The sequence below is a fragment of the Drosophila grimshawi genome, unplaced genomic scaffold, assembly GCF_018153295.1.
Source record: "Drosophila grimshawi isolate 15287-2541.00 unplaced genomic scaffold, ASM1815329v1 contig_1377, whole genome shotgun sequence".
NCBI classification, from domain to species: Eukaryota; Metazoa; Arthropoda; class Insecta; order Diptera; family Drosophilidae; genus Drosophila; species Drosophila grimshawi.
The window spans coordinates 7,619,902-7,646,189 of record NW_025062900.1 but is presented as its reverse complement, the minus strand read 5'-3'; the positions used below and the strand labels follow the sequence as shown (position 1 = coordinate 7,646,189).

The following is a 26,288-nucleotide window of genomic DNA, read 5'->3' as shown; positions in this document are numbered from 1 at the left end:
ATGAAAATCAAAAGGAAAATTAAAAACATAATAAGATATAAGATTTAACAATTGTGTTACGTTAGTATATAAGTAATATAATTAATTGATATTGTCTGGGCGCCAGCCACATACCACAACACAGAGCGGAAACCCGTGGGCGACCTTATTGTAGGCCATTGCCAGGGTGCGTTTCTGTTGCTGGTGGCAGCAAAGTGCAGCTTGTAGTGGCAGCGCCGCAACAACAACAAGAAGAGCATTTGCCGTATAAAAGCCATGAACAAATACCAAAACCACACAAAAAAGCTGCAAATATTAGAATTATGAACAAACGAAGGCTCAATGTGATGTTCACCTTCTGGCGTTGTTGTTGCAGTTGTAGTTGCAAATCATTGCTAGTTGTTGTTGTTGTTGTTGTCGTTGTGCTGCCGCTAGGTGTTGCTGCATCTGCCGTTTCACTGGTTGTTGTTGTCGTTACGGTTGTAGTTGTAACTACTGTGCGCTTCACAATATTTGTGTTTTCAATTTCAGGAGCAGCCCGTACGGGCAGCTGCTGCTCATCGGAAACGCTGCTTGATGTCGTCGTTGTCTTTGTAGAATCAATTATCTCTTCGGCAACTGTTGTTGGCGTCTCGACAGCAGCTGCTGTCAACGCTTGTGGCTGCGGCTGCTGCTCTGGCTGGGCTGCTATCTCCACTGGTGGTGTTGTCGGTGTTGTTGTGGTTGCCGTAAACTTATTAATTACGGCTGCTGCAACTGGCAGAATCGCACTTGTCGCTGCCAGTTTTGTCGTTAGTGCTGCCGATGCTGCCGCATTGGCAGCAGCTGACAGATTGTGAGTTGTGGCGCTCGCCAATTGGATTAGTGCATTTGCAACATTAGCTGAGGTTGTAGCAGTGGGTAGGGGACTTGTTTCAGGAGTTGGGGTCGTGTTGTTTAGCTCAACTGGCACAGAGGGTGCCAACTCAATGGTTTTAGTTTCGGTTAGAACATCCTTACTCTCTACGGTTGGTGCCAATTCAACTTTAACCTGAGGTTCGGCTTCTAAAGCCAAGTAAGTACTTTGGTCCCGCCAATGACCGACGCCGCCGGGCAGATCGGTGGACATATACTCTGATGAGCAGCTGCGATTCTGTTCGTACTGGGATGAATCGTTTTCGGGTGTGGGTGTTGCATTGCCACTGCTACCACTACCAGGATCGCGGTCGTTCGATTTGTCGTCATCGTCATGCGGCTTACGATTATCAGGCACAGTCAGTTTATCTCCGTCATCATCGTCATCGTCATCGTCGTCATCGTCAGTGTCGTCGTCATCTTTTTTGTCTGGTTTGGTGATAACATCATCGGGTTTCTTGTCTTTGTCAAGTTTTGTATCGGCGCTTGCTACATCATCCCGTTTCAGTGTGTCGACAGTGTGTTCGAATAAATCGGCATCGGTGCTTGGCTTTGGCCAGTGATCCGAGTACAGATTTAGTCGCAACTGATCGAGGGTGCTGATGGGTGCTGTTGCAGTCACTTCAACGGTAGGAATGCTTTCATTTGACGATGTCTCTGTTTCAGTCTTATCTACAACGTGATCTGTTATCAATTTGCTTGATTCAGTAATCGTCGTCGTTTTCACTACAGTTTCAGTAATGATGTCAGTCTTATGCTTATCGTCCTGGGTTTCCTGAGTTTTCTCTGTATCCGTATTAGTCGAGTCTGTGGTCGTAGTGATAAATAGACCGTAGGGATCAGCTGCAGTTTGCCCGTGGTGAATAATTAACTTCTTGAAGTTGTCTTCACTAAGATGCCAGAGTAAGTTACTTGGTTTGCTGGCCTCTGGGGCTAACAATACCGGCAAGGATATTGGCTCAATGGCTGAAATTTCGGGGGACGCAATTGGCTCCGAAACCTTCTCCACAGGTATTATTTTCTCAATTATTACATCCTCAACTATTTCAACTGTCGGTTCGATTAGCTTGTTGTCTGAAACTATTTCCTTAACTGTTGTTTGTGGCTTATCCACAGTTATGACTTTTTCGACTATGATGTCTGTTTCTACTTCGGGTTCAAGGGATTTTTCTGTTTTCAACAAATGCAACTGACTAATGGAATTATTTGGTACGGGACGCAAGAGCGAATCCTTATCAAGGTACAAATTGTAAGCAAGAATCTCTGAATTAAGTTCGGGCAATGCTTCGGGTTCAATTATCACATAATCATCTATTAATATTTCATTCTTCGCCGATTCAGGAATATCGGCAGCCATAATTGGCTGCTCAATTTCCGCACTCGGTTCTGATTTTAATAGTTGGTATTGAGCCTCCATTTTTTCGTACGTAGGATGTAATTGATTTGAGTCAAGGTGTAGATTTTTCATGAGTATTTCCAAGCTGCTTGTAGCAGCTGGCTCTCTTGGCTTAATGGTTGTTTCTTTAAGTTCAGGGGTTATTGCCATCTCGTTGGAGTGAGTTGTCACCACTGTTGATACGAATGAAGCTGGTTGTTCTTCAATTATATCCTCAGTTGTATTAACATCTTTGTGAGTGGTCACTGTTGTGGTAACATAGGTTGTTGTGGTTGTTGTTGTTTCTTGGTTTTCGAGATCTGTTTGTTGTTTGGGATCTTGGAAATCTGTTGTTTTGCTTACAACAACCGTAGACCATGCTGGCGAAGTAGGCTCCTCTTCCTTAGAATCTGGAGATGGGAATACTTTTGTTTCAGTTTGAACTATAGCCGACCAAGTTGTTGGTTGATCAGTTGGTGATTGTACTGCAACTTCGGGAAGAATATTATCTGTTGGTATATCAACAGTAATTGGGATATCCCTTTTAGTTACGATTTGAATGGGCTCTTCGATTTCTTCTGCTGTCATTTTTACATTTGGTTTCAATGTGGCAGACCAATAGGATGTCTCACATATAAATGGATCAGCATCCGATGTGGTTTGGGAATCAGTAGCTGAGATATTGGGCTCTTCAGTAATTTTGAATGGAGCCAAGGGTGTCGGTTCGATATTAGGCTCAACTCTTTCAGTTGAAACAATTGAGATTGTCTCAGTCTGAGGAGTTTCTGTACGTTCAACAATTTTCGAAACTGTTTTAATTGTTTCTTCAATCAGTGGCTTTGTCGTGGGTTCTTCAGCTGTTTTGAAAGGTTCCAATGGTGTTTGCTCGATATTGGACTCCACTATTTCAGTTGAAACGAAAGTGATTGATTCAGTCTTTGGAGTTTCTGCAGGTTCCACGGATTCAACAATCTTCGAAACGGATTCAATTGTTAGTTCTGTCTCGGGTTCTTCAGTAGTTTTGAATGGAGCCAAAGGTGTCTGCTCGACATTAGGCTTAAGTGTTTCAGTTGAAACAATTGAGATTGTCTCAGTCTGAGGAGTTTCTGTACGTTCAACAATTTTCGAAACTGTTTTAATTGTTTCTTCAATTAGGGCCTTTGTCTTGGGTTCTTCAGCTGTTTTGAAAGGTGCCGATGGTGTCTGCTCGATATTGGACTCCACTATTTCAGTTGAAACGAAAGTGATTGATTTAGTCTTTGGAGTTTCTGCAGGTTCCACGGATTCAACAATCTTCGAAACGGATTCAATTGTTAGTTCTGTCTCGGGTTCTTCAGTAGTTTTGAATGGAGCCAAGGGTGTCTGTTCGATATAAGGCTCAACTGTTTCAGTTGAAACCACAGAGATTGACTCTGTCTTAGGAGTTTTTGTAGGTTCAATGGATTCAACAACTTCCGAAACGGTTTCACTTGTTTTCTCAATTAGTGGTTTTGCCTTGTATTCTTCAATAGTTTTGAATGGAGCCAATGGTGTCTGCTCGATGTGAGGCTCATCTGTTTTGATTGAAACAATAGGGATCGCCTCAGACTTATTAGGAGTTTCTGAAGATTCAACGGATTCAACAATTTCCGAAACGATTTGAATTGCTTTCTCAATATGCGTCTTTGCCTTGGGTTGGACAGTATTTCCGAATGGAGCCAAAGGAGTTTGCTCAACCGAGAGAACTGTTTCTTTTGGTGTTGGAGAAACTATATGCTCGACTAATGGCACTGGCTTATCAGATATGCTTTCTGGAGTAGGTTCCGAAATATGAATTTGTTCATGCTTCTGCTCTAATTGGGTTGGCTTTTGAGAACTTTCCTTTTCAGCATTGATAAAATCTAGAAGATCAGAAGAGGCAGGTTTCTTTTTCGATTTCTGCTTTGATTTCTTAGTCTTTGGTTCCGTATCCAATGTAATTGGTATAATAACCTTGTTGTCTATAGTCGGCTTTCTTACTTTTTCTAAAGTAATTTCCTTAGTTTCAATTTGAAGAGGTCGTATTTGTTGAGCAGGTTCAGGAACATTGTGTGCAGCGATTGCCGCCCATGACATGCCAGAGGTAGATGGAATTGGAGCGGAAATAGTTTGGCTATTGTCTTTCTCAACCGGAGACGATGGAGTATTGTCAATCTTAGCGGGAGTATTGTCAATTTTAGCCGGAGTATTGTCAATCTTAGCCGGTTCTATTGGAAAAGAAGGTTCATCAAATGTTTTGATAGGTTTCATTTGATTGTTTTCTTTTGGTTTCTTCGACCTCTTCTTTTGTGGTTTTTCTGTCACATTGGAATTCTGGGATTGTTGTGAACGTGATCTCGAACGATTTCTCTTCTTTGAGATTATTTCCAGGAAACCATGCTCCTCCTGTGGATTCGGTTGTTCTTCTGATTTAGTAACTTCGGTGACTTGTATAAGTGGTCGGCTGATTGTACGAGATTGTCGTTCAACTATTGATTCTGTTGTATCCATTGGCTGGGAATTCGAAGCTTGTGTAACAGACGACCATGATGGTATATCCGTATCCACTTCTTCATCCATGATTTCCTTCCAAGACAGTGATGATAACTTTTCATTAGGCTCAACGGGTTCATTGTCAATTCTATGAACGGACGAAGGTAAAATAGGATCTGGGAATTCTTCGACGAACACAGTCGATGAACTTTGTGGTCGTTCTACGACTAAATTTGGTGTGTCTTGTCGATCATTTTCAATGTATTCAATGCTTTGAGGGGCAGATTCAGTGTCTTTATAGCGGATATTTGTGTTGTCTGCAAAACCTGATTTTCTAACAACTTCAGCGTAAGTCTCAGAATGGGACCATACCGACGGTATTGGTTTCGGCAATTGAATATTGAAGTCAGAGCGCACTATTTCACTTGTGTTACCATGTTCAACCGGCTCTGGTTCCATTTTGTGCTTTTCCTCATGAATAACAAAGCTATCTTCAATGGGTTGTTTTGGTGCTGGCTCCACTTTGACGGACTTCCTTTCTTTTCTAGATCTTTGCTTCTTGGTATTGTCATCGACAGTCGTTGTAAACTTCTGCTCATGATGAATGAAGTCCGGGACGATATCATCACATACTGCATCAATTACTTCCGAAACCATCTCTGACCAATCCGAAGTGTGAGATGGCATTTCATCAATAAGTACAGTAGGTTCAGCTTTCTCATACTCTGTTGACACAACGACAGTGTCAGAAATCGGCTTAGATATTGTTTCTGTCTTGGGTGATTTTTTCTCTTTTCTTGGTTTCGCGGTCTTTTCTGGTATTTCGGGCACATCTACGGATTTTTGTTGTTCCTGAATAATGAATTCCTGTGAGCTTACTGAAGGTACTTCAATAGTTTGCGAAACTATTGATGACCAAGATTGTGTTTTTGGAGCTTCGTCCAATACAACAATGGGTTCCGATTTTCTTTCAATTTTGTGTGTTTCAGTTCTATCAATAATATCGGAAACATGGTCAACCTGGGAGACCAACTTCTCTTTTTTGGGCTTTTTCTTCTTGGCTTTCTCGTTGACAGGAATGGAAATGTTCTCTTCTTTGTGTATTGGCTCTTCTACTTCAGGACTGGATGTCACTACATCAGGTACTATTTCAGTATGATGGGTTTCGGTTGTTATTGTTTGTGAAACAATTGAAGACCATGACTGTTTTGGAGATGGCGTGTCCAATGTTTTATCGATAGCTTCCGGTTCCTTGACAAAAGTCGGCTCCACAACAACAGGTTTAGATTCAGGTTCTTCCCGAGGTGACTTCTTTTCCTTCTTTTGCTTTTGTTTCCTTGGTTTGTCATTGCTAGCAGTAGAGAAGTTCTGCTCCTGTTGAATAAAGGACTGAATGGCATTTGCGGGAACTGGTTCAGTTATTATTTCAGTTTGAACAATTTCTTCAATTTCTGGCGAAACCTCAGAAGTTTGAGAAACAGTTGTCGACCACGATTGAGGGCAGGTTCCACTATCTTCTATACTTTCTGCGGATTTCGGCTCGTCAACAACTATTGCTTTTTCAACAATTGGTTCTGCCTGATGTTCATCATGTAGAATTTTCTTGTCCTTCTTCGACTTTTGTTTCTTGGGTTTTTCATTGTCAGGAATCAATGCGATCTTCTCTTTGGGAATAATTTCATGAACGACAGAGGAAACAGTTTCAGGAATGATTTCAGTACGCTGAGATGAGGTTGTTGTTGTTTGTGAAACAATTGAAGACCACGACTGAGTTTGAGACGGCGTATCTACTACAATCTCGAAAGATTCTGGTTCTTTCTTCAGTTCTTTGACTACGGTAGTTTCCACAACAATTGATTCAGTATCTGGTTCCGGCTGAGCCAATTTCTTTTCCTTTTTGATCTTTTCTTTCTTTGGCTTGTCATTCACTACGGTTGAGAAGTTCTGTTCTTTCTGAATAAAGTCTTGTATGTCATGGGAAGAGGGAATTTGATCAGGTAGTACCTCAATTCGTTCAGTTGCAGTTTCGACTATTACTGGAGTCACATCAATAGTTTGGGAGACAATTGATGACCACGATTGTGTTGAAGATTGAGTTTCTTCAAGATTTTTAGATGGTTTCGGTTCAATTGCCTCTTTCGTCTCTTCAACAACAATCGTTTCTTCTACAACTGGTTCAGTGTGAGGTTCAACTTGAGGCAGTTTCCTTTCCTTCTTCGACTTTTGCTTCTTCGGTTTATCTTTGACGGGAATGGAAATACTCTCCTCTTTGAGTATGGGCTCTTGCACATCTGGAGTAAATGTCACTATATCAGGTACCACTTCAGTATGATGGGTTTCGGTTGTTATTGTTTGTGAAACAATTGAAGACCATGACTGTGTTTGAGATGGCGTATCTACTATACTATCGATGGGTTCCGGCTCCATTTCTTTCTCCAGCTCCTTGACAAAGGCAGGTTCCACAATGACAGGTTTTGTGTCTGGTTCTGTCGGAGGTGACTTCTTGTCCTTCTTTTGCTTTTGTTTCCTTTGGTTATCATTGGTAACAGTAGAGAAGTTCTGCTCCTGCTGAATGAACGCCTGAATGTCATGTGTCAGAGGGTCTGTCACAATTTCAGGTCGAACAGTTTCCAAAATTGGTGGAGAAGCTTCAGTAGTTTGCGCAACAATTGTAGACCATGATTGAGGTACGGTTTCATTATCTTCTACACTTTCTATGGATTTTGGTTCGGTTACTTCTTTCACTTCTTGTACTACAATAGTTTTTTCTACAATCGGATTTTGCTGATCTTCAACCTGAAGCTTTTTCTTTTCCTTCTTTGACTTGTGTTTCTTGGGTTTATCATGAACAGGAACCAACGTGTCCTGTTTGGGAATAAAGTCAGGAACGTCAGGTGTATGTGGAGCAATTTCTGGAATTAATTCAGTACGTTGAGATACGGTTGTTATTGTTTGTGAAACAATTGAAGACCACGACTGAGTTTGAGACGGCGTTTCTACTACAAATTCGGATGGTTCCGGTTCTTTCTCCTTCTCCACTTCTTTAACTACGGTGGTTTCCACAACAATTGGTTCAGCATCATGTTCTTTCTGTGGTAGTTTCTTATCCTTTTTGGCCTTTTGCTTCTTAGGCTTGTCGTTCACCACAGTGGAGAAGTTCTGTTCTTTCTGAATAAAGTCTTGGATGTCATGGGAAGAGGGAATTGGGTCAGGTAGTTCCTCAATTCGTTCAGTTTGAGTTTCGACTATTACTGGAGATACATCAATAGTTTTGGAGACAATTGATGACCACGATTGTGTTGAAGATTGAGTTTCTTCAACATTCTTATCTGGTTTCGGTTCAATTATATCTCTTGTTTCTTCAACAACAATGGTTTTTTCCACAACTGGTTTTTTGTGAGGTTCAACCTGGGACAGTTTCTTTTCCTTTTTCGACTTATGTTTCTTGGGTTTATCGTTGTCTGGAATCAACGTGACTTCTTTGGGAATAGTGTCTGACGCAGGCGAAATAATTTCGGGAATTATTTCGGGATGGTGTGTTTCGGTTGCTACTGTTTGTGAAACTATGGAAGACCACGATTGAGTTTGAGATGGCAATTCTACTTCAATTTCCAATAGTTCAGGCTCTCTTTCTTTCTCCACATCTTTGACAAGGGCAGTTTCTACAGGCTCTGCCTTATGTGACTTCTTTTCCTTTTTAGGCTTTTGTTTCTTAATTTTATCATTTACAACTGTTGAGAAGTTCTGCTCCTTGTGAAGGGAGTCCTCTATGCCATGGGAAGCGGGAACAGGTTCAACTAATATTTCAACTCGTTCAGTTTCGGCGGTTGCTGGAGAAATCGTGACAGTTTGGGAAACAATTGATGACCACGATTGAGTTGGGGATTCAGTTTCAAGAATATTTTCAACGGATTTTGGCTCGTCAACTACTTCTGGCTCTACAACAACAATTGGTTCTGGTTCATGCTCAATTTGTGGCAATTTCTTTTCCTTTTTATTCTTTTGTTTCTTAGGCTTGTCATTTACAATGGTTGAGAACTTTTGCTCTTTGTGGATGAAGTCCTGTATATCATGGGAAGCAGAAACAGGGTCAGTTTTTATTTCAACTTGTTCTGTTTCGACAATTGCTGGAGAAACTTCAACAGTTTGCGAAACAATTGAGGACCATGTCAAAGTTTGGGATGGCAAATCTGCTACATTGTCAGATGGATTTTCTATGCTGTTCAGCTCTGGTGTTTTTTTAATAACTTCAATGGATGCTGGCTCTGGAACCTGCTTAGCCTTGGATGGTTTCTTTTCCTTTTTGGTCTTTTGTTTCTTAGGCTTGTCATTTACAATGGTTGAGAAGCTTTGCTCTTTGTGGATGAAGTCCTGTATATCATGGGAAGCAGAAACAGGGTCAGTTTTTATTTCAACTTGCTCTGTTTCGACAATTGCTGGAGAAACTTCAACAGTTTGTGAAACAATAGATGACCACAATTGAGTCTGTGTGGGAACATCTTCCACGGGAATTTTTTGGATTTCTGAAGTGTCTGGAAGATCCACTGGACTAACAGGCTCCTTAGGCACATTGTTGTCCACAAAGTCTGTACTTGGTTTTTTCACCTTTTTCGGTTTTTGCTTTTTAGGTTTATCTTTTTCATTCCGAACAAAATCTAAAGAACAAGTTTCAGGTACTTCTTCAGATATGATGGTTTGAGTTGTAGATGGTGAATCAATAATCTTCAAGTCATCAGAATACTGCTGGGTAATTTTCGTGAAAGGTTCTTCGGCTCCTTGGCGGACTATAGACGACCATGAGAAGAAACTTTCCGGTTGTGATTGGTCTGGAATTTTGATAGATTCGTCGTCGATCATTTCAGACCATTTTTGAGGCTGTATTGTCGGTTTTTGATCTTCTGTTTCTTGATTTGTGGGATAAACATTTTGAACCTTTGTACTAACTTCGCTATCGGTCTTGGTATCGTTTTCAATATCTGCCTTTTTCTTATTTTTGTCTTTCTTTGCTCTTGGTTTCTTAGGAACATTCTCAACAATTTCTGAGGTTGGAATCGATGCAGTGGTTTGTGTTCTAACTTCAGGAACTCTCTCAACGTTTTGCTTCTCACCCTCTATAAAACTCGTTGTATGCTTCAATACGTCTGCATACGATGAATTCTGATCCCAAACGTTGATAGGTATATCAAATGAAGCCAGATCGGTTGGCATAAGCTGAGAAGACTCCTTCATCTCGGGTTCAGCTGGTTGAACAATATCCCTCACAGTGACTGTTTCAGTAGTTGATGTAATCCTTTCTGTAGCAGGTGCATTTACAACTATTGCTTCCGGCCTTAGCGATTCGAGTACTTCCTCTGACTGTTCACGGACAGTTTCCGTCACAGTAGTTTTTGTTGTAACAGTCACGGTAGTCTTAGTATCTTCTGATATTGTAGTTTCCGGATCCTTTTCATGCTCAGCTGGTTGAACAATATCCTTCACAATGACCGTCTCAGTTGTTGATGTTTTAATCTTTTCAGGAACAGGTGCCTTTTCAACTGGAACTTCCTGGATGGGTGCTTCTTCCTCCTCATCAGAGAATGTCATTGGTTCATCCATAACATCCATCCAAGAACTACTGGAGTCGTCCACAGGTAGACCGGCATAAGCTGGTTTCTTGGGTTCCTCGGGTTTCTTTTCGGGCTCCACTGCCTTTGGTTCTTCGAGTTTCTTTTCTGGTTCCACTGGTTTGGACTCCTCCGGAATTGCAGTCTCACTGACAGTTTCCGTCACAGTAGTTTTTGTAGTGACAGTCACGGTAGTCTTAGTGTCTTCTGAAACTGAAGTTTCCGGAACCTTTTCAGGCTCAGTTGGTTGAACAATATCCTTCACAATGACCGTCTCAGTTGTTGATGTTTTAATCTTTTCAGGAACAGGTGCCTTTTCAACTGGAACTTCCTGGATGGGTGCTTCTTCCTCCTCATCAGAGAATGTCATTGGTTCATCCATAACATCCATCCAAGAACTACTGGAGTCGTCCACAGGCAGACCGGCATAAGCTGGTTTCTTGGGTTCCTCGGGTTTCTTTTCGGGCTCCACTGCCTTTGGTTCTTCGATTTTCTTTTCTGCTTCCACTGGTTTGGACTCCTCCGGAATTGCAGTCTCACTGACAGTTTCCGTCACAGTAGTTTTTGTAGTGACAGTCACGGTAGTCTTAGTGTCTTCTGAAACTGAAGTTTCCGGAACCTTTTCAGGCTCAATTGGTTGAACAATATCCTTCACAATGACCGTCTCAGTTGTTGATGTTTTAATCTTTTCAGGAATAGGTGCCTTTTCAACTGGAACTTCCTGGATGGATGCTTTTTCCTCCTCATCAGAGAATGTCATTGGTTCATCCATAACATCCATCCAAGAACTACTGGAGTCATCCACAGGCAGACCGGCATAGGCTGGTTTCTTAGGTTCCTCGGGTTTCTTTTCGGGCGCCACTGCCTTTAGTTCTTCGGGTTTCTTTTCTGGTTCCACTGGTTTGGACTCCTCCGGAATTGCAGTCTCACTGACAGTTTCCGTCACAGTAGTTTTTGTAGTGACAGTCACGGTAGTCTTAGTGTCTTCTGAAATTGAAGTTTCCGGAACCTTTTCAGGCTCAGCTGGTTGAACAATGTCCTTCACAATGACCGTCTCAGTTGTAGATGTTTTAATCTTCTCAGGAACAGGTGCCTTTTCAACTGGAACTTCCTGGATGGGTGCTTCTTCCTCCTCATCAGAGAATGTCATTGGTTCATCCATAACATCCATCCAAGAACTACTGGAGTCATCCACAGGCAGACCGGCATAAGCTGGTTTCTTGGGTTCCTCGGGTTTCTTTTCGGGCTCCACTGCCTTTGGTTCTTCGGGTTTCTTTGCTGGTTCCTCTGGTTTCGGCTCCTCCAGAAGTGAAGTCTCACTGACAGTTTCCGTCACAGTAGTTTTTGTTGTGACCGTCACGGTAGTCTTAGTGTCTTCTGAAATTGAAGTTTCCGGAACCTTTTCAGGCTCAGCTGGTTGAACAATGTCCTTCACAATAACCGTCTCAGTTGTTGATGTTTTAATCTTTTCAGGAACAGGTGCCTTTTCAACTGGAACTTCCTGGATGGGTGCTTCTTCCTCCTCATCAGAGAATGTCATTGGTTCATCCATAACATCCATCCAAGAACTACTCGAGTCATCCACAGGCAGACCGGCATAAGCTGGTTTCTTGGGTTCCTCGGGTTTCTTTTCGGGCTCCACTGCCTTTGGTTCTTCGGGTTTCTTTGCTGGTTCCTCTGGTTTCGGCTCCTCCAGAAGTGAAGTCTCACTGACAGTTTCCGTCACAATAGTTTTTGTTGTGACCGTCACGGTAGTCTTAGTGTCTTCTGAAATTGAAGTTTCCGGAACCTTTTCAGGCTCAGCTGGTTGAACAATGTCCTTCACAATAACCGTCTCAGTTGTTGATGTTTTAATCTTTTCAGGAACAGGTGCCTTTTCAACTGGAACTTCCTGGATGGGTGCTTCTTCCTCTTCATCAGAGAATGTCATTGGTTCATCCATAACATCCATCCAAGAACTACTGGAGTCGTCCACAGGCAGACCGGCATAAGCTGGTTTCTTGGGTTCCTCGGGTTTCTTTTCGGGCTCCACTGCCTTTGGTTCCTCGGGTTTCTTTTCGGGTTCCACTGCCTTTGGTTCTTCGGATTTCTCTGCTGGTTCCTCTGGTTTCGGCTCCTCCAGAAGTGAAGTCTCACTGACACTTTCATTTACAGTAGTAGTTGTTGTGATTGTTACAGTTGTCTTTGTGTCTTTCGAAACCGGAGACTCAGGCTCAACACGAATTTCTTTCTCAATAACTGGTGTTGAAACCGAAACCAAGTCATCTGATTTCTTGGGTTCTTCGGGTTTCTCCTTTAATTCACTGACTGTTTTCGTTACCGTAGTTATTTTGGTAATAACTGAAGATTTTTTGATGTGCTCTTCATTTAGTTCTTCCGCTTGGGAAATATTGCCAGATTTAATTTCTTGAATGGTTTCCATAATTTTATGAATATTGGCTTCATCACCAGTTTCAGCAAGAAGGGGAATTTCCACTTCATCTTCAATTAATTCTTTCCAAGATTTTTGCTCGACAACAATATCATCGCCACCGTCGTCAATCATTTCAGCCCAAGATTTGCGCGTTGATTCTTCAGGTTTTTCACTAATGCTCGACCATTCTAAATCCTCCGGAGCTTCGACTACTGGGGACTCAGTAACCAACTGCGGCTTAACTGATATTTTTTCTGTCTTTTTGACAGCAACTGGCTTTGGAGTCACCTTTTCGGTTTCTATAAAGTCAATGGTTTGCTGACCTACTACTGATGACCAAGAGCTTGTATGCGGATCCTGCGGACGAGGAGTGTGTTCTTTTTGTACTGCCTTTTTCTTTTCAGTGTGATGTTTTACAGTCTCCACTGGCTTTTGCTTCACTTCTTTCTTTTCTTTAGGTGGTAAATCAGACATTTTGTCTATTTGGCTGGCAATCTTGGCCCAAGTTGTCACTCCTTCATCGTAAATTGGAGATAAAGAAGTTTCAGGAACATCACTTTCGTCAGATGTGGATGAAACCACAGTCGGCTGCACCTTTTTAGTCTTAGGCTCAACTGTATTTCTTTCAATCCTGACTTCTTTCTTATGAGTTTTCCGTTCCTTTTGAGCCTTAGGTTCTGGTTTTGGTTCAGTTTTCGGAGCGGCAACTGGCTTTTTGCGAGACGCTATATCATCTACAAATTCACCCGGCTTTTTAAGCAAAGAAGCCCACGAGAACGAATCGGAGCTACTGTCAACGGGTTTTTCCACATCTGAAATCCTTTCTGGTTCCTTTTCAATTGGAATTACTTCCTCGACCGTTGGTTGAGATATTTTTTCTTTTTTCTGTGGAACCTTTTGCTTCTTAGACTCAATCCTATCAGCCTTCTTCTGTGATCGAACCTTTCGTGGCTTCTCTGGTTCATTGCGTTCACCTTCCGATTTGTCCGTTGACAATGTTATTGCACTCTTAATATGCGCTACAGTTGTGTCAACCCACTCACCAGGTCTCTTTACTAATGAAGCCCACGAAAAACCACTCGCTTCGGGTTCCTTATCTTCCGTTTGTTTCGTCACTGTCTCTGTCACTGTCTCTGTTTGTGTGACTATCTTTGTGTGAGTTGAAGGTGCTGGTTCTTCCTGCTCCTGCTTTTCATCTTCAGAAGTGGTTGAAACTGTCTCTTGAATTGGTTTTTTGGATTTCTTCGACTTTTTCGTTTTTGTAGATTTCCGTTCAGATTTTTCTTGCTTCTCCGGTTTCTTAGAGTCCGGTATACTGTCTGGCTGCACTAATTCCTTTTTGACAAATGTATTGTCAGACCATTCACCTGGTCTTCGAACCAAGGCAGACCAACTCATTTCAGACGATTTATGAACATCCTTCTCGTCAGATGATGGTTCTTTGGAGCTTTCAGTAGCCGGCTTTGAATTATCCGTGCTTGAATTCTCTTGGATGAATTCTACTGGCTTCTGTTTTGTTTGTTTTGGCTTCTTCATATGCTCCTTTGGCTTTACAACTTCGGGCAAGGGATCAACAACGGTCTGTTTTTCTTCATGCACAATTACAGGCTTTTCGGTGACCGGCATCTCGGCTGAACTGAACAAAACATCGGCATATGATTTGCCATCTCGATTGTTTTCCCAAACACTTTGCTCGATTGGTTGTTGTGCTTCCATGACATAAGTGGGTGGTGCTTCAGATACAACTGCAATTTCTTGAGGTTCGTCTGCTGGCTTCTTTGGACGCTTTGCGGGTTTAACTTTCTTTGACTTCTTTGGAAGTACCACTACTTGCTCCGTTTTACTTCTAGGAATGAATTCGTTGTAAACTCTTTCATTAGCAAGGAATGTGTTTGTTTGATCAGCATATACGTGCTTTAGATAAGAAGGCGTAAATTCTGGAGCATCTGCAGACAATGTCGATGTGAAAACAACATTTCCTGAGCTTGGTGTCGATTCCTCCAAAACGCTAGACCACGTATCGATTGGACCCTCAAGTGTCAAGGCAGAATAAGCCGGTCCCTTTTCTGACTTATACTGTTTCTCTAAATCTTTACTGACAGTTGTTGTTGTTGTTGTCACAGTTACGGTTGACTTTGTGTCTTCTGAAACAGCAAAATCTGAAATCTTCTCAGGCTCAACTGGATAAACTGAGTCCTTTACAGCGACCGTCTCAATTGTGGATTTTTTAATCTTCTCAGGAACAGTTGTCTTTTCAACTGGTACTTCCTGGATTGGTTCATCTAAAACGTCCATCCAAGAACTACTCGAGTCATCCACAGGCAGACCGGCATAGGCTGGTTTCTTGGATTCCTCGGGTTTCTTTTCGGGTTCCACTGCCTTTGGTTCTTCGGGTTTCTTTGCTGGTTCCTCCGGTTTTGGCTCCTCCGAAGGTGCAGTCTCACTGACAATTTCTGTCACAGTAGTTTTGGTTGTGACAGTCACAGTTGTCTTAGTGTCTTCTGAAACTGAAGTTTCCGGAACCTTTTCAGGCTCAGTTGGTTGAACAATATCCTTCATAATGACCGTCTCAGTTGTTGATGTTTTAATCTTTTCGGGAACAGGTGCCTTTTCAACTGGAACTTCCTGGATGGGTGCTTCTTCCTCCTCATCAGAGAATGTCATTGGTTCATCCATAACATCCATCCAAGAACTACTGGAGTCATCCACAGGCAGACCGGCATAAGCTGGTTTCTTGGGTTCCTCGGGTTTCTTTTCGGGTTCCACTGCCTTTGGTTCTTCGGGTTTCTTTGCTGGTTCCTCTGGTTTTGGCTCCTCCAAAGGTGCAGTCTCACTGACAGTTTCCGTCACAGTAGTTTTTGTTGTAACAGTCACGGTAGTCTTAGTGTCTTCTGAAACTGAAGTTTCCGGAACCTTTTCAGGCTCAGTTGGTTGAACAATATCCTTTACAATGACCGTCTCAGTTGTTGATGTCTTAATCTTTTCAGGAACAGGTGCCTTTTCAACTGGAACTTCCTGGATGGGTGCTTCTTCCTCCTCATCAGAGAATGTCATTGGTTCATCCATAACATCCATCCAAGAACTACTGGAGTCATCCACAGGCAGACCGGCATAAGCTGGTTTCTTGGGTTCCTCGGGTTTCTTTTCGGGATCCACTGCCTTTGGTTCTTCGAGTTTCTTTTCTGGTTCCACTGGTTTGGACTCCTCCGGAATTGCAGTCTCACTGACAGTTTCCGTCACAGTAGTTTTTGTAGTGACAGTCACGGTAGTCTTGGTGTCTTCTGAAATTGAAGTTTTTGGAACCTTTTCAGGCTCAGCTGGTTGAACAATGTCCTTCACAATAACCGTCTCAGTTGTTGATGTTTTAATCTTTTCAGGAACAGGTGCCTTTTCAACTGGAACTTCCTGGATGGGTGCTTCTTCCTCCTCATCAGAGAATGTCATTGGTTCATCCATAACATCCATCCAAGAACTACTGGAGTCATCCACAGGCAGACCGGCATAAGCTGGATTCTTGGGTTCCTCGGGTTTCTTTTCGGGTTCCACTGCCCTTGGTTCTTCGGGTTTCTTTGCTGGTTCCTCTGGTTGTGGCTCCTCCAAAAGTGCAGTCTCACTCACAGTTTCCGTCACAGTAGTTTTTGTTGTAACAGTCACGGTAGTCTTAGTGTCTTCTGAAACCGAAGTTTCCGGAACCTTTTCAGGCTCAGTTGGTTGAACAATATCCTTTACAATGACCGTCTCAGTTGTTGATGTCTTAATCTTTTCAGGAACAGGTGCCTTTTCAACTGGAACTTCCTGGATGGGTGCTTCTTCCTCCTCATCAGAGAATGTCATTGGTTCATCCATAACATCCATCCAAGAACTACTGGAGTCATCCACAGGCAGACCGGCATAAGCTGGTTTCTTGGGTTCCTCGGGTTTCTTTTCGGGCTCCACTGCCTTTGGTTCTTCGAGTTTCTTTTCTGGTTCCACTGGTTTGGACTCCTCCGGAATTGCAGTCTCACTGACAGTTTCCGTCACAGTAGTTTTTGTAGTGACAGTCACGGTAGTCTTGGTGTCTTCTGAAATTGAAGTTTTTGGAACCTTTTCAGGCTCAGCTGGTTGAACAATGTCCTTCACAATAACCGTCTCAGTTGTTGATGTTTTAATCTTTTCGGGAACAGGTGCCTTTTCAACTGGAACTTCCTGGATGGGTGCTTCTTCCTCCTCATCAGAGAATGTCATTGGTTCATCCATAACATCCATCCAAGAACTACTGGAGTCATCCACAGGCAGACCGGCATAAGCTGGTTTCTTGGGTTCCTCGGGCTTCTTTTCGGGTTCCACTGCCTTTGGTTCTTCGGGTTTCTTTGCTGGTTCCTCCGGTTTCGGCTCCTCCGAAGGTGCAGTCTCACTGACAATTTCTGTCACAGTAGTTTTTGTTGTGACAGTCACAGTTGTCTTAGTGTCTTCTGAAACTGAAGTTTCCGGAACCTTTTCAGGCTCAGCTGGTTGAACAATATCCTTCACAATAACCGTCTCAGTTGTTGATGTTTTAATCTTTTCGGGAACAGGTGCCTTTTCAACTGGAACTTCCTGGATGGGTGCTTCTTCCTCCTCATCAGAGAATGTCATTGGTTCATCCATAACATCCATCCAAGAACTACTGGAGTCATCCACAGGCAGACCGGCATAAGCTGGTTTCTTGGGTTCCTCGGGTTTCTTTTCGGGTTCCACTGCCTTTGGTTCTTCGGGTTTCTTTGCTGGTTCCTCTGGTTTTGGCTCCTCCAAAGGTGCAGTCTCACTGACAGTTTCCGTCACAGTAGTTTTTGTTGTAACAGTCACGGTAGTCTTAGTGTCTTCTGAAACTGAAGTCTCCGGAACCTTTTCAGGCTCAGTTGGTTGAACAATATCCTTTACAATGACCGTCTCAGTTGTTGATGTCTTAATCTTTTCAGGAACAGGTGCCTTTTCAACTGGAACTTCCTGGATGGGTGCTTCTTCCTCCTCATCAGAGAATGTCATTGGTTCATCCATAACATCCATCCAAGAACTACTGGAGTCATCCACAGGCAGACCGGCATAAGCTGGTTTCTTGGGTTCCTCGGGTTTCTTTTCGGGATCCACTGCCTTTGGTTCTTCGAGTTTCTTTTCTGGTTCCACTGGTTTGGACTCCTCCGGAATTGCAGTCTCACTGACAGTTTCCGTCACAGTAGTTTTTGTAGTGACAGTCACGGTAGTCTTGGTGTCTTCTGAAATTGAAGTTTCCGGAACCTTTTCAGGCTCAGCTGGTTGAACAATATCCTTCACAATAACCGTCTCAGTTGTTGATGTTTTAATCTTTTCGGGAACAGGTGCCTTTTCAACTGGAACTTCATGGATGGGTGCTTCTTCCTCCTCATCAGAGAATGTCATTGGTTCATCCATAACATCCATCCAAGAACTACTCGAGTCATCTACAGGCAAGCCCGCATAGGCTGGTTTCTTGGGCTCTTCGGGTTTCTTTTCGGGTTCCACTGCCCTTGGTTCTTCGGGTTTCTTTTCGGGTTCCACTGTCATTGCTTTTTCAAGTTCCTTGGCTGGTTCCTTTGCCTTTGTCTCCTCCGGAAGTACAGTTTCACTTATAGTTTCAGTCACAGTTGTTGTTGTGACGGTCACAGTTGTCTTCATGTCTTCCGAAATCGGAGATTCTGGGACTATTACATTTTCAGAGATTGTCTGTTCCTTGAGTTCTTCAGATTTGTTAAGATTTTCTCTAAACAAGTTTTCCGCATAGCTTTGGTCTATAGTATTATATTTTGGAACCTCGAAGTTATATACAGAAGGTTTATTATACTCGATTTCTTTAATGTTCTTACTAGAAGTATCCAAAGTTGTTGGTACTGTTATCTGGACTATTGTAGTATTAGAAGTTTCAATTGGTAAATTTGCAAATACCGTTTTCATTTCAGGTGATGTAAGAGAATCAACAGAACTACCAACCGTTTTGCGTTCTTCAATCATTTGTTGTGGGTGCTCAATTGGCGTAGAAAGAATTGGCTTATTATTGATTATGTGATAGTTACATTCAGCTGTTGTGAATGTAGCTATATTGTATTGTGGAATTTCATATATCTTATCTTTTTCAATGGAAACTGGTTCTATATTTTTGGGAGATGTATCCACCAAAGTTTTAGTCACAACAGATTCAACCGTACTTACAACCGGTAAGGTCTCTTCAACAGTTTGATCTTGTTGATCAAGTGTCAAAGGTGAGGGCGTTTCTACAGACGTTGGCTTAGAATTGATTATGTGATAATTGGCCTCAGCAGTATTATATTGAGATAAATCATATTTGGGAGTTTCAAAAATCTTTTCAGTGGGACAAATAATTGGAATATTAGTGATATTTAAAGTGCTTACCGTGTTAGCCACAAATGCTTCAGCAATTAATGCGCTTGGCTTGGCAGGAACAATTTGATTAGCGATATTAGTAGGATCAGGGAGTAATTGAATTTCACATGGAATATCAGCTTGCGTTTCTACTTGAGTTTTTGAAGAAGTAATTTCTGGCGTTTCTTGCGTTGTTTCATGGAAAAGTATATCAACTTTGTCATGCTCGATGGTATTTGCTTTTGAAATCAATGGCACATCTTGAGAAATATTCTGCGCTAATGGGACTGGAATATCGTTGGATATAGGAATTTCGATAACAGATTGCTTTTCATCAGCAATAGGTATAGTAATTGTTTCATTGCCTTTGCTTTCTTCAACAATGACCTGAGTAGTTTCTTGCTTTATGAACTCTTCGGGAATGGCAGGACGTTTTTTCTTATCTTTCTTTGACAGTTTCTTCTGGATTTCTTCGAACAGTTTTTGCTCTTCTGGACTTAGATCAGACGGGGGTTTAATATTCTTCTCTACTACACTTGGCTTGTCAACCTGTTCGATCGAATCTGTTTTAGCAACAGGAAGTTTCTGATCGGAAGAATCCGAAATAACTGACTCGACAACAACTGGCTCAGATTCAGCGAACTCAACTATAGAAGTCTTATCACTATCGGCAGTTCTATGCAGGGATTCAACGTTTTCAGTCACAGTCTCGGTCACGCGAAGACTAACCTCTGGAAAATCTAGATGCATTTTCACGATAGGAGTCTTCAGCTTTTCTTCGTGAGTTATTAAAGAAATTTTTTGAACTGTGCCTGGCGGATAGGCACCGTCAATGCCTTCTCCAACGAAAAGAACATTTGTGCCATCTTCGGTTTCGAAGCTACGTCGTTGTGTCGTTGTGAGGATCGTATTTCTGGTCGTTGTCGTTGTAGTAGTAGCAGTGCGATCTGTCTGGTTTATAATCTCATTTGATGAATTATATTCGGCGCTTACAGTAGGTAATTCTGTTGTTTCAATATCTAAGACCTTAATGCCTGACTTGCTGGCAGAGTCCCTAGGACCCAAATCAATATTGACACCAACATTCGCTAATTTGAATTCGCTTGTAGAGGTGACAACTGGTGGAGATGTCTCCAAAAGTGCATGCGAAGATACAATGGGGCTAATTGGTCTTTGATCTGGCATTTCAATGCTGGATGTAACAATAACATCGCTAGGTGCGTCACTTTCGGTAATAACTATACGTCCGTCATTTGTTACTCGCTTAGTTATTCGCATTGTACGAATTGTGGTTGTCTTGATAATTGCCCCATCAATTTGACTGGATGTGGTCGAAGTTTCACTCTGTGCTTCTGAAATCGTCGGAGAGGCTTCCCGTACGGTGATCGGTTCACTTATTGTGCTGCTGCTCTCTGTGGTTGTTTCGCCATCTTCATTCAGCTTCTTCACAATTTTCGTCGTACGCACGGTTGTTGTTTTTGTTACACCACCAACATCATCACTTGTTGTTTCATCAGCAACAGGAGCACACTCAACAGGAATTTGGATTTCCCCTTCCGTCACGTTCTGGTTATCAACATTTTGTGCAATCTTCTTAACAATTTTGGTCGTTCTCACAATTGTAGTTTTAACAACATCATTGCCAACGTTTGCTTCGTAAGGTTCCGATACCACAATTTCAGCAGCTTGGACAACTTGTTTTGGCTCATCTTCAACTGGAGCAGCAACTTCCTGAGACGTGATTAGCAGTGGCTCTACAGTTCGCTTAGGTTCCGATGTAACTAGAGCTTCCTTTCGCCTCTCTGCCTTCTCAGCCTTCTTTGATTTTCTCGTTTTCTTTTCAGGCACGGGCTCTGCAGTTTGCATTTCTTCAACGACTGGAGCAACAACTTCCTTAGTTATGGTTACCGTGGTCTGTTCAGTTTGCTTAGGTTCATAAGAAACTGGAATATCCTTTTGTTTGTCCTGCTTCTTGGATTTCGGGGATTTCTTTTCAGGCTCAGGCTGTGCAGTTTGCTTTTCAGAGGCTATAAAGTCCAATGTTGTTGACTTAATATTCCTGTCTTCAATCACATCCTTAGTCTTTGGCGCAATCAGCCATTGTTCTACAGTCTGTTGCGGTTCGACGGAAATCGGTTCAGAAGCTGCAGGTTTGACTAAATCTTGCGGCTCATTTACACTCTCGCTTGTAGTTGGTTTTACAGCCTTTGTGGTACGCGTCGTTGTAGTTTTCTTAATGCCCTCACTGTTCGATTCGGTGGTGACCGATTCGGCTACGATTGGTGCGTCCAGAATTATGGTTTCAACAGGTGGTAAATAAGAATCAGACGCAGAACTGTATTCACTGATATTTTCCGAATCTTGTGAAATTTTCTTTACTATTTTAGTTGTGCGCACAATTGTAGTTTTTAGCACAGAACCATCTTCGGTAAGTAATGTTTCATCAGATGTTTTTGATTCGGGTGCAACTTCAATTTCAGTTACAGGTTCAACAATTGGTTCTTTGTTTGGCTCAGTTTTGGCATTCTTTATTGTTCGTGTGGTAGTCGTTTTAGTTGTCTTAACTACACCCTCATCGCTGACCTCACGACTATTCATTTCAGATTTCTCTACTTTCGGCTGTTCTGTGGCTTCTTCCGCCATTTCGAAAGAATCCAGCGAACGTGCATCCGAATGAGTTGATGTGGACATTTCCTGACTTTCTTGTTGATTGATTTTTTTCACGATTTTTGTTGTACGTATGACGGTCGTTTTGATTAGGCTGCCATCATCGCTGATAACAGATCCATCGGTTGACTGAGTTTGTTTCTCGTCAATTGTAATTGCACTTGTTGTATTCAGGGGCTCTGTGGTTTCTAGTGGTGCTTGTGGCTCAATTATTTCAGCTACAGTTTGCACAATGGGACTATCTGGTATTTGTATGGCATCAGTTTTCGGTTTGATTTCCTCACTCTCTGATTTCTTCTGCTTCTTCTTATCCTTTCTAGTTGGCTTTTGTGGTTTCTGCTCTACCTCAACGACAACAGCTGGTTCCTTTACAGTTAAGCTTTCTGGTTCTTTTTTGTCCTTACGCGGTGGCTTTTGTGGCTCTGGCGCAATTATTTGTTCAGCTTGATCGACAATTTCTTCAACTGCATGGTGTGCAGCATCAATAATAGCTTCTTGAGGTGCAACCGATTGATCATTGGATGTAACGTTTCGGGAAGTAAGCACAGTAGTTGGTAGTAAAGTAATATCACGCTCCACCTCTGGCTCGTCCTCCAGGACTTCCTCAACAATTTCATCACCGTCCGCGGTAATCCGTTTAAGAATTCGCTTCGTTTTGGTTATTGTTGTTTTTGTAATGGAACCGCCCTGAACAACAGTTGTATCGAGCGTTGCATTCAATCCAGGTACCATTATGCTTCCGGGGACTGTACTCAAGCTTGTCGTTTCCACCGATGGTAATTCGAACTGTTCCACGGAAATTTTTTCTTCAGGCAAATCGTCGACTACATCTTCCTCAACAATTTCCTCTCTACCATCGACAATTCGCTTGACTATGCGCTTTGTGATGTGTTTTGTGATGGTCCTGGTAGTAATTGTAGTTGTACCGCTTTCGGTGGAAATCGTGTTGGTCGATGTTGTTACCGTAGGCTCGCTTTCCATTAATGTTTCATCAGTTTCGATACTTGATAGTGTTGTAGGCTCGAACTCTTGAGTAGAATGAGAAGTATAATGAACTGTCTCCACAGGTTGAGCAACAATTGTTTCAATCATGGAAACAACGTTATTTGAGTCGTCTGTTTTAAATGGCGTTGTAATCTCTGACAGATTTGTATCCTCCTTTGTTGTAGTTTTGATATCACATATTGGCTCTATTGCAGATTTTATTGTTTCATCAACTTCCATTTCTTTGACGATGTCGATAATTGGCTCAATCGGGTTGAAAGTTGTCAACGTAGCCACTATAGATTCCTTAATGGGTGGTGTCTCCGTCTGTTTGATGACTTCAACAGCTGGTTCAACTGTGCTCGTTGATATGGTCGTTGTTTCCACCACAGATATGGGCTTCTTTTTGTCTTTTTTAGATGGAGCCTGAATAGTGGTATTTGTATCAACAGTAGGTTCTATTACAAATACAACTTCTGCCGGCTTAACGATCTCTTCGACAGGCTCAACTACTTTCTCGGGAACCGTAGTTACTTCCACAATAGCTTTGGGCTTCTTTCTATCCTTCTTTGAAGGAGCAGTAACAATGTCTGCAATATCAGCAGTTGGCTTTTCAACAGGGATTGTTTCCGTCTGTCTGATGACTTCTACAATCGGTTCCACTGTTTTTGTTGTGATAGTTGTGGTTTCGACAACTGTTGAAGGCTTCTTTCTATCCTTTTTATTGGGTGCTTGAATAACAATAGGTTCTACTTTCGTGATAATTTCCTGTTCTTTAGCAATTTCAACAGGCGGTTTAGTGGTTTTCTTTGAGGTGTTTGTCGTTTCCACAATGTTGGATTGTTGCTTTTCCTCCTTAACTGTTGGAACCACCACGACCGGTTCCACAATCTGTTTGCTGGTAATTGTAGTTTCTGGTACATGTTCAGTTTGAGATTTGGTCCTTTTAGATTTTCTAGGTTTTGGTTCTGGATGCTTGTGCGACTCCTCTGGTGCAGACGCACTATCCACAATAGTAGTTTTCTCTACATGGGTATGCGTTGTTTCATTGCTGTCAGGAGATTTGTGTTTCCTGCCCGTTTTGGGGTCTTTGCGACTGCTGACCTTTATTGGCAACGGCTCTGGTTGTTGTTCATGTCGCTGTCGCTTAGGTTTGGCATTCCTTGTGTCTGGATTGTCATCTGCCCATCTGCCGTGCTGGTTTCTAGTCGTCGTTGTGCTTGTTGTTGTATGCTTTGTTGTTGTTGTTGTTGCATGCTCAGCATTGCGAATTTGCGGCATGGGAACCGCTACACGTACTGGAATCTGTTGCTGACTGGATGGCTGGAAAACTGGATGTGCTTTACTATGCTGTTGTTGACCAAAGAGCACCTCGGCATAGGTGCTGCCAGTACTTGGATCTTGTTGCTGATAGACATTCTGATTGGGCTGTTGCACTTGCGGACGAACGATGACAGTCTCTGGGCCGGCGACAATATCCTTACTCTCATTTACTATCACAGTTGGCTGTACCGACTCCGAGACAATTGTTTGCTCAACAAATCTCGTTTTAGTCACACTCGGTTGTGGTTGTGGTTGCTGTGGCTGTTGTTGTTGCAATTGTTGTTGTTGGTGTTGAGGCTGTGGTTGTTGTTGTGGTTCAGGTATTTCAACGGGTATCGTCTCAATAGCATCGACATCAAACTGTCCAAAGGTAATGTCGGGTCGCGGCTCATTCATCTCAAACTCTTGCGGTTCGACAGGTCGTAGCATATGGACATGCTCCTCGACGAATACCTGTTGGGGTTGCATTTGCTCCTCCGGTTTCGTATGTGGCGTTACAAGCGTGGGCTGTATTTGCTGAGTACTCGTGGTCAGTGGTTCGGAGCTCTGTTGCACCATGGATGCAAGTGTTGTCACTACACGATCGAGTACACTGTTACCTGTTGTGGATGTGCTTGTTGTTAGGTTTACATCCGTACGATAGGGTTCGAGCAGATAGGACTGTTCAACAATTTCCGGCTGATAAGCGGCCACATCTGATGGTATCTCAGGTTGCTGCTGTTGTGGCGTATATTCCTGTGTGTACTCAGTTGACTGTTGTGGTGCATAGTAGATTTGTGAAGAATCCGTCGTGGTATAAACCGTTGGATATGTCTCTGTTTGAGCAACCGGCTGATAATAACCCGTTAGCAACTGATACTGTGTCGTCGCGGGTGGCACCGCAACAGGCTGATATTGTATGGGGTACTGCATCTGCATAATTTGATCATAGTAATTCTGTGGCATTGTCTGCTGCTGCTGCTGTTGCTGTGCGTCGCCATTTGGTTGCGCGACATAGCCCCATTGACCGCTATCGGCCACATTCTCATACATGGTCTGATATAGCTGAGGATCTGGCTGCAAATACGTCGCGGTTATCTCCTCTGCACTCATTGGCACTGTATAGCCACTGATCTGCTGCTGCGGTTGTTGTTGTTGTTGCTGTTGTTTTTGCTCCAATTGTTGTTGTTGATGCTGAATATAGGCAAGCTCCGTGTTGGGCTCGCTAATAAATTGCTGCTCTGCAAGCTGTGGATGTTGTTCTGATGTGGTTTGTGGCACATAAATGCTGGCCGCTGCGGCACTGGCATCTACTACATCCTGTATGGTTAGATCGGCATGCGGCTGCGCCGTTTGTCTTGCTAGCTCTTCGGCTTGCAAGCGCTCCAATTCCAAACCACGAAGAACTTCCGCATAGGATGTGGAACCTGGCACCCACATGGGACTGCGTGAACGTGCGCGATCCCCTTGTGGTATATAAAGTTGTTGGTGTTGATGTTCTTGCTGATGTCGTTGTTGCTGTTGTTGATGTTGATGTTGTTGTGGTTGTTGCTGTTGCTGTTGTGGCTGCTCCACCTGTATGTTGGCTTGTGGCTCGCGTCTACGTCGCGGTGAACGGCCGCGACGTTCGGGACGCGGCGGCTGCAATTTCTCACCTGGATTTACGCGTCGCTGCTGATTACGCTCAATCTCGATAAACTGACTATTTGGATTGGCGCTAGTGCTAGGAACTGTTTGATCTATGGGTGTAAAGCTGGTCGATTCATCATACTCTGAAATAGTTGTACTGCTGCTGTTGGGTGGTGTAACACGTTGTTGCTCCTTGCGCTTATAGAGCACAGTGGGTAAATTGGAGCTTGATTCGCTTGACTCCATTTGTAATGGGTCATCCTCGTGCGTACGTACGGTAGTCGTCATTGTGGTTGTTGTCGTTGTTGTGATTGTTTGGTTCAAGTTCGTTTGTTGTTGTTGTTGTTCTTGACTCGTTGTCGTTGTTGTCGGGGTTTCTTGAATTTCTTGTCTGGATGTGGTCGACGTTTCATTACCGCTTACCGGACTCGCATGTCCTGATAACACTTCAGCATAGGTTAGACCTACTGCCGTTGGCTTCATAAGCAACGAGACAGTCGATGAAGTGGTTACCACTGAATGTGGATCCAGAGCATAGGATTGGGCGGCGGTTGCGTCGTAGGATTGCTGCATGCCATCGATTGATTGCCGCATTGCCTAT

At 42.8% G+C, this 26,288-nt stretch overlaps 1 protein-coding gene across 13 annotated transcripts in view; it reads right to left on the bottom strand.

The window, feature by feature from the left end:
* Nucleotides 1-26,288, bottom strand: part of LOC6561852 (nesprin-1) — a 113,494-nt gene that overhangs the window by 21,790 nt on the left and 65,416 nt on the right. For 8 of the 13 annotated variants that reach the window (XM_032735700.2, XM_043214456.1, XM_032735696.2 and 5 more), the window contains one exon: nucleotides 335-26,284. The exons of 2 other annotated variants lie outside the window; for them this stretch is intronic. In XM_032735700.2, coding sequence (XP_032591591.2) covers nucleotides 335-26,284 — 25,950 coding nt within the window. The remainder of the gene's footprint in view (nucleotides 1-334; nucleotides 26,285-26,288) is intronic. 3 more of the 13 variants (XM_032735704.2, XM_032735710.2, XM_043214457.1) reach the window with 2 other exon arrangements.